Source organism: Limulus polyphemus, unplaced genomic scaffold (genome assembly GCF_000517525.1).
Source record: "Limulus polyphemus unplaced genomic scaffold, Limulus_polyphemus-2.1.2 Scaffold681, whole genome shotgun sequence".
Classification (NCBI taxonomy): domain Eukaryota; kingdom Metazoa; phylum Arthropoda; class Merostomata; order Xiphosura; family Limulidae; genus Limulus; species Limulus polyphemus.
Genome location: NW_013666291.1, coordinates 108,840 through 120,491, shown reverse-complemented (window position 1 = coordinate 120,491; position 11,652 = coordinate 108,840). Strand labels below are relative to the sequence as shown.

Here is an 11,652-nt window from a genome sequence, read left to right as displayed (position 1 = left end):
ATATATATATATATATATATATATATATATATATATATACATACATTAATTTACAAAATTGAGGATGATGGTTGGGGGTTCACGCTCTTAGGTAATGTGCTAAGTTTATATATATAAACACACAGATCGCAGTTAGCAAAGAGTTCATGAAGCACGCATACACGTAGCTTGAAAATTAGGATATTCTAAAATTAACTCGCCTTTCGAGATTAATTCCCCTCATTGGCACACCGAAAAGCTTGCAAACTTCTGACATTAGAAACCGGGTTTCGATATCCGTGATGGTCACAGCACAGATAGCCCATTGTGTAGCATTATGCTTAACTACAAACAAACAAAACATTTCAAGATAAGTTAATTTTCCCAAGAATAAGATTTGACTTGATTTCCTTTAAGAGAAAATCTTCCTAAACATTTCCATGTATCTGTAAAGTTAAAATGTGGTGCAAGTTGTTTTTTGTTTTTTCTTTGACACGTTGTTTCAGGATATCGTATACTCCCAGTCAAAACGTGTTGAGACGAAATCAGAACTACTACCCATTTTTCTATTAACTATAAAATCATATCGATGTCAGATCTTCAGCACTAAACTTTCCGATAATATTTTTCATTTGAAAATTTAGAAACCTCTATTATCAACCATTCGGAAGCTGTGAATGAAAATAATGTATGCAAAATCTATTTTCACCTCGCAACTTCATTTGTGAACATAAGAGATTTTTCTAAATATTGAAAAATAGTTTTCATCGGTACTTAACTAAATTGTGTAGCAGGAGTGAAGGCAGTTCTTTAATTTAAAAGAACTCATATTAATTTCCCCTTTCTCCACAATTTTCATTTTCATATGCACAGTCAACAAGTTTGCTACATTGTTATTTTATAGCAGTGTATATGGATCATATTTTCAAGCAAAAGTAACTAGTTACAGATGTAAGTAACTCCATTCTTGACAAACACGTTCTACTTTAACCAGAAAGCTAGTCTAATCGAAATTTGGATTAATAATACAGTGAATGTTACTTCAAAATAACTCACTACCTAAAATAATACAAGCTGAATAAACAAAATGATATGTTGGATTAAACTGAACTCAAGCTAAATGCTGATATTAGCTTTAGAGTAGAAGCATCTTGTGGTCAAGAAGTACTGAGTGTCGTACTGAAATACATATTGTGAACTTTGTATATCATCATGGATAAAATCTGTCTTGTTTGATCTAGAAATAACATGCAAGTACAAATGACTATAAGTAATAGGCTGCACGTGTGTTAGATCATATTCAGATTAGATTCATCAGGTTTATTATGTCAAGCTTATGACCGGCTGGGTATACATACATTTTCAGTGTTTTTTGCGAATGGGTGCATGCCTACTTTTCATTAAAGTAACATAACAGCCTTTCTTAAACGTTTGTATTGATTAAAGTACCAATTCATGGTAAAATGTCTACAGAATTGTTAACACATTCAAGCAGAAGAATTTTGTCCCAATTTGCATGTAGTGTGTTTGATGTGCTCTTATTAGCTAGCAGTAACTGTTTAACTACGTACACATAAATACTTAAAATACTTTATGAAATTTCCAAGCTTCATATACATGTTTGGCGCTAAAACAGAGAATGATGTGTTACACAGCTTCTCATTGGATGTTACTGAATGAAACTATTATTGCATGACAATGAAAATCCCTCGCGATTTTTTGCAGCTTTACAATTCAAAGACATAAATAGAAGAAAACTGCTACGACAGTTTGTGTTAACAGCACATCTTACAAGGTTTAAGGAGGGTCAACTTTTCCAGAAAATGAAACCCACCTTTTCTTTTAAGGGTGTCGAACAAAGTATTTAAAGCAATTTCCCTACTCCTAAACGAAATGTATTAAGCCCACACAATGCATATATAAGGACCATTTATTAAAATACAGTAGTTAAGAAAATAAAACCATTTACAATCTCGAGATGAGACAATTTTTTATGTAAGATTAAAATGATTTATCTACAGATCTTTAAAGTGCCAGATTCATCTTTATCAACGAATTATTGTGCGCCTTAATGCTATAAATTGAGTGAGCTTGTAGTGTTTTATTACTATACTCTGTTAAATTCTGGGAGCTTTTAAGAGATGAAACCCTCTTTCGTAACTAAGTATTTTGAAAGTGGGTAGTTTTATAGCTAACTTGAATGTTGAAAGGTTTGACAATAATGCTGAATACACGTACCTTTACACAAAGTTGGGAAAGGAAGAAGCGGGCATGTTATTCGAATTCGAAACTAAACTTTAACTGGTTACTGTTGAGACCAGAATATGGCGTGGTTGAGAAAATGAATTAAATAAAAAATACCAGCAAAGATATCTCGCAATGCTGAATGCGCTTAAAAAGCAGTGTTATAAATGGGGCGTGGGTCACTCCCAATCCTTTTGGGCCGTAGTACACGACCAGTTCGTCTGTTATAAAGCACCTATGCTATGAGAAGCATTAAACGCAAACTTTGTTATATATTTCACCTACTTTGTGCCCGATTTATTCGCGGCATTAAGGAGGTAAAAGTTAAACGGTTACCAAAATGGAACCGTTTTTAGAATGACTTATCCATTTAAATTCGATCTTTGGACTTAAACGAGTTTATAAGATTTCATTGGAAATTGCTTAAGTGAATTCCTCTTAACAGAACAGCTTGTGGAACAGTGGAAAAGAAAACTTTGCTTTATATATACCCTAAAAGTTAATAAACCCTTAGCTATCAACATGAACCATTGCGTTTAACGTTTGCTATTTATATTTCATGTAAAGAATTATATCCTTAGTCTAAATTAATAGCTATACTCATATCTACATAGTTCTGGACGGTCATAGTTTGTATATAATTATGTTTACAAGTTTGTATAGAAGGCCTTGGGTGCTCGTTCTGGTAGCCTCAAGAAGTGTTCCTTGTTTGCTTTTAGCAAGGTCATAAAACTAACCTATTATAAAGTTGATAACATAAAGAAATTACTAGCCATGGGTAGAGGGGTGAATGACTATCGCAGTATCCTAAAAAGTCTAAAAGGTCCACCAGTTTTCTGATTTTTATTTTATTTGAAAAGGCTTGCCCAAGACGTTTACAACTCAGCAGCTTACTAATGTGAGGTAAGCTGAGTTCCTCTCTATTTTAGCTCTTAAGTTTTTAAAAATTTCATTTTACAAGTTTTTTAAGCTAAGGTAAATCACTTAAATTCTTTGTGTACAGGGAAAAGCACACATTTATTTGGAAAAGACCCCCTCCCATTCCCCACTCTGAAATACTGATACGCCCCTGCTTATGTCCATCACATTATTTTAAAAATATGACTTGTTCATTTACTGTACTAACGAAGTCGAGATGTAAGTATTAAGTCCACAAATATACGATCTTTGTAGAATTTGCAAAGCATGAGTAAGTCAAACTCGATCAAAAGAAAAGAGTTTGTTTGTTTGTAATTAAGCACAAAGCTACACAATGGGCTATCTGTGCTCTGCCCACCACGGGTATAGAAACCCAGTTTCTAGCGTTGTAAGTCCGCAGACATACCGCTGTGCCACTGGGGGGCAAGAAAAAGAGACTTACACAGATGTGTCACTTTATTTAAACGTAAAATGAACAGCTGTAGTCTATAAATATTACAGATTGCTCTATATATTATGACACAAGGCTGCACAGAACGAATACTCTGGCAATTTTGAAAAAGTCTTAGCTTCGGTTGGAACTATGCTCAAGCTATGCCAGAACTTTCAAGGATTCCATTTCTCTCAGATCCAGATACCAGTGTCGTTATTCAAAACTGAGAAATCAGAGCTTCCAATATCTATCTCTGCACATGTTTAGTACGCCACATGTTGTGAAAAACAAGTCAAGATTACTGGTCACATAAAAGAGACAAGCATACATGCAATATTACTATAACCATATGAGCAAAATTAAGCGTGGTTCACAAATGGACACATGAAATACTAAATATTTTGTGGAACTTAATATGCACACCATGAAGAAAACCTTACAAGTATTTATCTATGTATTGTATCTACAACCATATAAAATCATGTATAAGCTACTCGGTGCGTGTTTTGTAATGTTTCAATGATCTTGTTTAAGGGGTTATAGATTTCCCACAATGAACATCGCAAGGTACAAATCATGGGTAATACGCGCAATAAACATAAACTTTACAAACCTAACCGTAAGTAATGGTATTGAAGATATATCTTTTTTAAATCACACTATTTGTTACCTTTAATGAGGGATTTCTGGAGTATTTGCTATTACGTTAGTTCTAATATTAGAATATGTGCTGAAGTGTATTTCATTACTGTGTTTTAGCAGTCGAATATTGTCCAGCCTTTACGTGCCCTGGAATAATGCAATTTAAGTGATCTGACAAACAACGAGAGATGCATAACAATGAATAAAAAAACAAAAACTGACCTCATTATACACTTCTGTGGCGCCTTTTCTCCTGTGGCTCAACAGCAAGTCTGGGGGGAGGGGGCTTGTAACGTTAAAAATCAAGTTTCGATCGCTGTACAGCTCATTGTGTAGATTTGCGTTTTACAAATACAAAAAACCAAACCATTTCCGTGGCTATTGTAAGATAAACTAATACAATTACGTATAGCGGTTGATTCTAATGTACTATCACGATAGGCACGTGAGCAAGGTCTGGAAAAATTTAGTTGTCGTTACTACATTGTGAAAACAAAACAAAAAGCATCAATGCACAGCGATATGTCTGCAGACCTATAACACTACAAACCGGGTTTCGATACCCGTCGTGGGCAGAGCACAGATAGTCCATTGTGTAGCTTTGCGCTTAACTTTTCAAACAAACAAAAAGCACCAATACACGATTTGTAACTGTTTGTAGATGTATCGTGGCCCGGCATGGCCAGGTGGTTAGGGCGCTCGCCTCGAATCTGAGGGTCGCGGGTTCGAATAGCCGTCACGCCAAACATGCTCGTCCTTTCAGCCGTGGGGGCGTTATAACGTGACGGTCAATCCCACTATTCGTTGGTAAGAAGAGTAGCCCAAGAGTTGGCGGTGGGTGGTGATAACTAGCTGCCTTCCTTCTAGTCTTACACTGCTAAATTAGGGACGGCTAGCGCAGATAGCCCTCAAACAAACAAGATGTATCGTATGAAACAGTTACTTGGCAGTAGTAGTAGGACATTGTTTTCAATATTTGGCATTTTTAATTTTTCGATAGAAGCATCAATCTCCACTTCAAGACTGTAAAGGGTGATTTAAAAAAAAAGATTTACTCTATCTTGCAGAATATTCAACACTTTTGACTGAATGCAATCTAGGATCCAAAAAAAAAAATCGCATGATATGATAAAACGATAACGTTTTAATCTGATTAGCTCCTTTTTTTTATTTTGAAGTAATGAATTTTAAACTCACCTTATATGGACAAATGTACTGACCTGCACTAAAACACGTGAAATAATTCACCATATTGTAAAATTAATGTTTGGACCATTATAATATGTTTTCCTGTTTTTACGCTTTTCCTAATTCAGGAGATACAGTTACCTGGCATTGCCAGCCGAGGATACTGTGCAAGTGAGGTCTCTAGCGTTAACAATATTATTCACGGACGTAAGTGTTTTTTGTTTGTTTTTATTATTTTATAATATTACAGAAAACGCTTTGGTGTTAATGCTCAAAGAGCATTTATGTTTAAATTTGTTTTTGTTGAAATATAAAGATTGCTGTGTTATATGATAAGTGCTGGCACACGTCACTGAGTATTTGTAAGTGTACAAGACAACAGTTCAGTATAATGAGGAAAAAATACTTATTTGAAATCTAACTTGAAAGTAAAACCTACTTGTTGCCATCTGTTGATTTTTCTAGACGTTAAAGCTGTAAAATTTTGTAAATTTTTTCATTTGAAATACTTTGAAGTATTTCGTAAATATCCAAAATTTGTATTCAGAAAATTTCAGTTTACTAATTATATGTCATTCAAACTTCTCTACTATAGAGCTCATTTAATGCAACGATGTATGACATACAATTAAATTGATGTTTTATGGGGAAATTAAACAATAAATGTTTAAAAAGGTTTTAAAGATTAATTTTGAAGCAACGTTTTGCGTATTTATTTCTAATATGACCAAAGAATTTTAGTTGTAAATTGCAAACAATTAATTATTTATTTACTTCCTTACATATTTTCTGGTTGTAGAAACTGATGTTTTCTATCAAAGAGGTCTTCCGGTTGTCACAGTACCTCTTCCATCACGACGAGAAAAATGTCGATTCTCACTGAGGCCAGTTAGCAGTACAGTAAATGATTTTATAAAAGATTTGAAAAATGAGGATCATGGGATTGACAGAATTCACATTCAAACAACAGGTGATTGTTATTTTCAACTTGTGTTGTTTTTGTATGTTATATAACGCAATTGAAAACAGTAAATGTTTTATTGTATTGCACATTTGATACCAGTGACTTTTTAGTGACTTCAATCTCTGCCTAGAATCTCGCTTTCGAAATTGAACAGCGGAATGTAACATTTAAATTCTGAACTTACACATTAAACACAGGTGATATGCAAGTTGTATGCAAAAATTCAATATTTAGAAACAGAGAACTTGAAATACTAAAGCCTAAAGGTGAACTCAAACTGTAAACAAAACTTGAATTTTCAGAACATAGGCCTTTTTTCTCTTTCAGATTTTAAAATAATTTCAGTTTGTTGATTTATCAGTGTAATTTTAATTTAACTTTACAGTAGTGAAGCTATTAATTAAATATGACATGAATGTACTTGTTAAACAACTGATGGCCCAGAACATTAATTTGGTAAAAATTAAATAGAAGTAAGAGTAAAGGATATATAATAGAAAAAAAAATTGTCTTTTCCCAAATTTTCTTTATGAAATTCAAGACCTTATAATTCTCTTAAATTTAAGATAGAATTGCTTATTTTCTGTTCTATTTCTGATGCATATTACTATATTTCAAACAATGGAATATGTTTTCGTTTCTTATATGGAGAATGTATGAATACAATACAAGCAAACACAGATGTAAAAACAATAAAAATAAAATCTTTATTCATACAATCCGAATATGTGCTGTGGCTTTACCTTATAGGGATCAGATTCTTAAATTAATTGCTTAGACTTCTGACTACCAGGCGAGAGAGAGAAATCTGAACACTTATGATACTGTGTATCAGATCAAACTAAGACCCATTGCAGTATCCCACAGTCCTTAGATTTTCTATAAGTAATCATTCCCATTGTATATATTTAAGAGAAAGAAACTCACAACTCTTACCAGTTTGTACAAATCTCTGTATCGCCCCTTGATGTGAATAATCTCATTCCCGTAGGGCATTGTGGTGGGTAATATTTGTCCAGACTAGAGCATCAAGTACATATTTATAACCTTTGTACATCTAATTTAGAAGTATGTCATTATACCATGGGTTTTGAAAATATACATTATCCATTGCATGGTTTATTCTTTCTTCAAAATATTTTTCTAAATATGTTTTGATGCATTGCATGCATTCTTGAGTTTCAAATTTTAAAAAAAGGAATCAATTTAAATAGCATTATGTATTTTAATGTTTATGAAAACATTGGTGTCTAGAAGGAAATGCTCAACAGTGTTAAAGGTGATAAGTTGTTGTAAACATGTATGTTTCATTGATTGACCAGACACATGATAAAACCTTGTGTATGAACACACACACACACACACACACACACAGATAGCTTAATCATACTCAACTTTATTAATGTAAATATTAACTTCTGATCAAAGCAAGCTACCTACATAAATCAGATCTAAAAATTATTATAGCTAATGAAATGTACTATACTTACATTTGTACTTATAATTAGAATGCATTATTTCATTATTTAGGTATCCTTGCTGTTAGTATTTTTATTTTTTTTTACTGTAATTTCAATAATATCTAATGAGGCTTAGCCATCTTAGGAGATTTAGGTTAGTCCTAAATCCATATACTAAGCTAACAATGCAAAATACTCTATGTAATAAATATTTAAGATTAATAAAAATTGATTTATACTAAACATTGGGGGACTGGTATTTCTGTGAATCTTTATTAAATTTGTTGAGGAACAAGTTTATACAGTTTCTGGAAATTTTTATGTACGTCAGCATATATATTATAACTGAATAAACATGTGTATGAAAAACTAGATTGATTTAAAAGCTATGGTGTATTTTTAAAAACAAATTTCAGTTGAATTATCCATTTTTCACTTGAATTAAATGTGTTCAACTCTGTCATGTAAAAAATATTTATACACAGATGGGATAAGGATAGCAGCATCTACGAATATAGAGACCCTGATGCAGGAAGATTTTCATCTCATAATAAATGACTTTGTTTACCATGTCAGCCCTCCACCACTAGGTAAGTGTTGTGAATTTGTGAGTTCCACCAGCTGTAGAACAAAATTTGTAGGTTAAGTCAGAAGAAAGTATTACTTGAGAAGTTTCCTTTATGGATACCCATGAGAGGTAGGTTAAGATCACATGTCCCTAACTGTGAGAATAGAAAATTTAGCTAAGTTGTTGGGCTAGAGGTTGAAAACTTGAAAATTAGGTATGTTTTTCTGATTATTATTATTCATATCTTTTTTCAAATTTCATTATCAACATTTTGTTCTTTTAAAAATTAAATGGTTCACATTAAGATAAAAGACTGTTTTGTATCATTAATCCATGAAGTTTAAGTGATACATAGTTTTATTTTCTGAATTCAACTGTTCATTGCATTCTTCTTTTGAAACAGTCCTTTCCTTCTATATTGTTGTGAAAGACTTGCAGAGATAACCAATGAATCAAGTAGATGTTACAGATATATTCTTGAAATACGAGAACATTGGTTTTTCTTTTCTAACAAATAGAAATGCTAATTTCGACTGAATTTTCAAGTATTATGCTTGTTTTCATTTAAAATAGAAATGGTGTTTACAATGTAATGTGGGAATGGATTAGGCAAATTAGGAAAAGCAAAGTGATTGACACTATTGGTTAGTTATGGCAAGAATGGTTAATAATACAAGCTTACTAATACTAATTACTCTGTTGAGGGTTACTCTCTAGACTACTGTAAAACCTTTTATTCTTGTTAATTGGATGTGACTAGGAAGTAATTGTGAACCTAAAAGTAGAGGGTGAAATTTGAAAGCTAGTAAAATCTTTCTAAAATATAAAAGTGAAGATAGCATTGTAGAGAAAAAAAAATACATTCACTGATGTAAATTAAGAGTTAAAAAAAACATTAAGCTCTTAAATTCAATATTAAATTTTATGATCCATTGATATCTTATATATAATCCAGCAGAAAAGTTAGAAAAAACAGAAACATCAAATAGCAATGCTTAATCTGATTTATGTGCTTCATGAAAAGAAACACTGAAAGACTAATTTAATATTTAGTTGAATATCACAAAAAGAGAATTAAAATAATAGAAAATAACTTCTGACCAGAGTAAGCTATGTACATAGAGCAAAAGTGAAAATTAACATGACCATCAGTATAGCTAATTGTTATTTTCTTACATATCTACTTATAAAGATTAGAATGTATTGTTTCATCATTTGGATACCCTTGCTATTAATGACATTCTTGGCCATAAAGAAAAAGTTACAATACTTTAAAGTATACAGTTTGATCAAGTATGTATAATAACATGAAAATTAGGGTTGAATACACCAATTGCTGCTATATGTTGTTACTACTAACAGACTAAGCAATTAATGCTAGTGACATCCAAAAGTAAATTTACTTGCATTGAGACTGATAAATACATTTTAATGAAATCAAGAAGTACAATATAATGTGATTCAACAAGCCATGACAGTAAAAAAAAATAATTAAGAATAGAGTGATGACGTAACATGAATGAGAAAAAATCCTGTGGTACGAGTGAAACAGATACAACATTAAGGAAAGACGAAAATAATCCTTATCCCTATTAAAAAGATCAGTGATTAAACAGGGTGTAAAAAGAACAAATGTAAAAACTGATTCATTGTAAAAGGTAGTTAAACTGAAAAATGTCAGAAATAGATCCTACAACTAAAATTTGAGTATATTACAGTAGTAAATATTTAATGGTTTTTGACATTTGTGGTATGGAATATATATGGAGTTAACAGTAAGAGATAATTGCTGGAACTGAGCAATTTTATTGTTAGGGGTTACATTGTGTTTAATAAGGTTAAGACAAAAAATAAAATGTAGGAAGATATTGTTGAGAGATAGCTTTTCTGTGAAACAAATAACAGAATAAAAGTTTGATTAATAGTTAATCTAATAGTCAAATAAATAAAAACAAGAGGGAATCCTCAATACTTGTGGCACTTGAAATTCTTTAGGCAGGATTAGAATAAATTAATCTATGAGACCATTTTTTCCTTTTTATCATCTATATTTCTGTGCACCAACAATACCAAATGTGGGGCGTGCATGTATCTGATTCAATTTTATTATTCAGTAGGATCTCTAGCAGCCTACCCTCAAATTGAAACTCTTTTAGGCAGGATTAGAGCTATCTAATTCATGAGACCTTGGGTGTGGTCAAATACTTCAGTCGAAAGAGTTTGACCTCCTGAGTTCAAAAGTGTATTTAGATCTCAAATCAGTCAAGAGATGACAAAGCTATGAGTTAAAAGTTTGTACTTGAAAAAATAAAATCGGAGCCATTCTATGAGCTGCTATGCCATGGCTAAAAATACAACATGTATTGATACACAATTAAAAAAATTGACCTCGTAACCATTTTGTGCTTGTTATAGTTTTCATGCTACAACTTTTAAATTAATAAGCAAATGTTAATGAAATCTAGCAATTATCAGTAAACATTACAATGCTTTCATATGCAAAATATCGAGTTTTTTTTAATTAGGTCTTAAGGGTTATAAAGCAATGTATTTCTCATGTCTGTTGTTTTTTTCACATGTTGCCTGTCTATCATGCAAAGTAATATTCATTTTATGATTAAAAATACTTTTATGCATCAGAAAATTTTGAAATTTCACGTGCAAAATCTTTATTATGTCGAGATAGTTATCAAATGTTTCTTAAGAAAAAACTTTATATTTTATGTGTTCTTTTCAGTAATTAATCTCTGTATAGGTTCAGTAGATTTGACTGATCTTGCAACCACCATAAAAAATTAGGAAATGAATATAAATTATGCCTCTTTTATTCTAGAATGAACACAAGTTATAACACGAAAACATAAATGTTTAGACTAAATAGCTTAAATATCATAACATTATATATTTTTATATATTTATTATTTCTATTATATTGACCTTTCACCCATGTCTGGCCAACAATACAGAAGTTACAATGACACAGCTCACTCATGTTACTGTATCAAATAACATAAAATTAGCATTGGTCTGTGCAAGGTAACTTGTTTTGGCTATGTTTTAGTAGACTAGTACTTTGTAAGTACAGTCAAATTTCAATTATTATCTAAGCAAATTGAAAAGATAAGACGATCATATTATATATTATAGCTCACCAATATCAGTAATTTGAGTTTCTAATTTGATTTTAAATTAAGATATTGAGTAATATATAGTATTAAAATTTGAATTATAATCTAAAGTTTGATACCAAACTTAC

General features: G+C 31.6%; 1 protein-coding gene across 1 annotated transcript in view; it reads left to right on the top strand.

Moving 5' to 3' along the window:
• The window catches only part of LOC106459920 (calcium uniporter protein, mitochondrial-like), a 43,176-nt gene that overhangs the window by 26,413 nt on the left and 5,111 nt on the right, over positions 1-11,652 (top strand). The window contains exons 2-4 of the mRNA XM_013919587.2: positions 5,533-5,611; positions 6,204-6,374; positions 8,314-8,418. Of these exons, the coding sequence (XP_013775041.1) occupies positions 5,533-5,611; positions 6,204-6,374; positions 8,314-8,418 (355 nt within the window). The remainder of the gene's footprint in view (positions 1-5,532; positions 5,612-6,203; positions 6,375-8,313; positions 8,419-11,652) is intronic.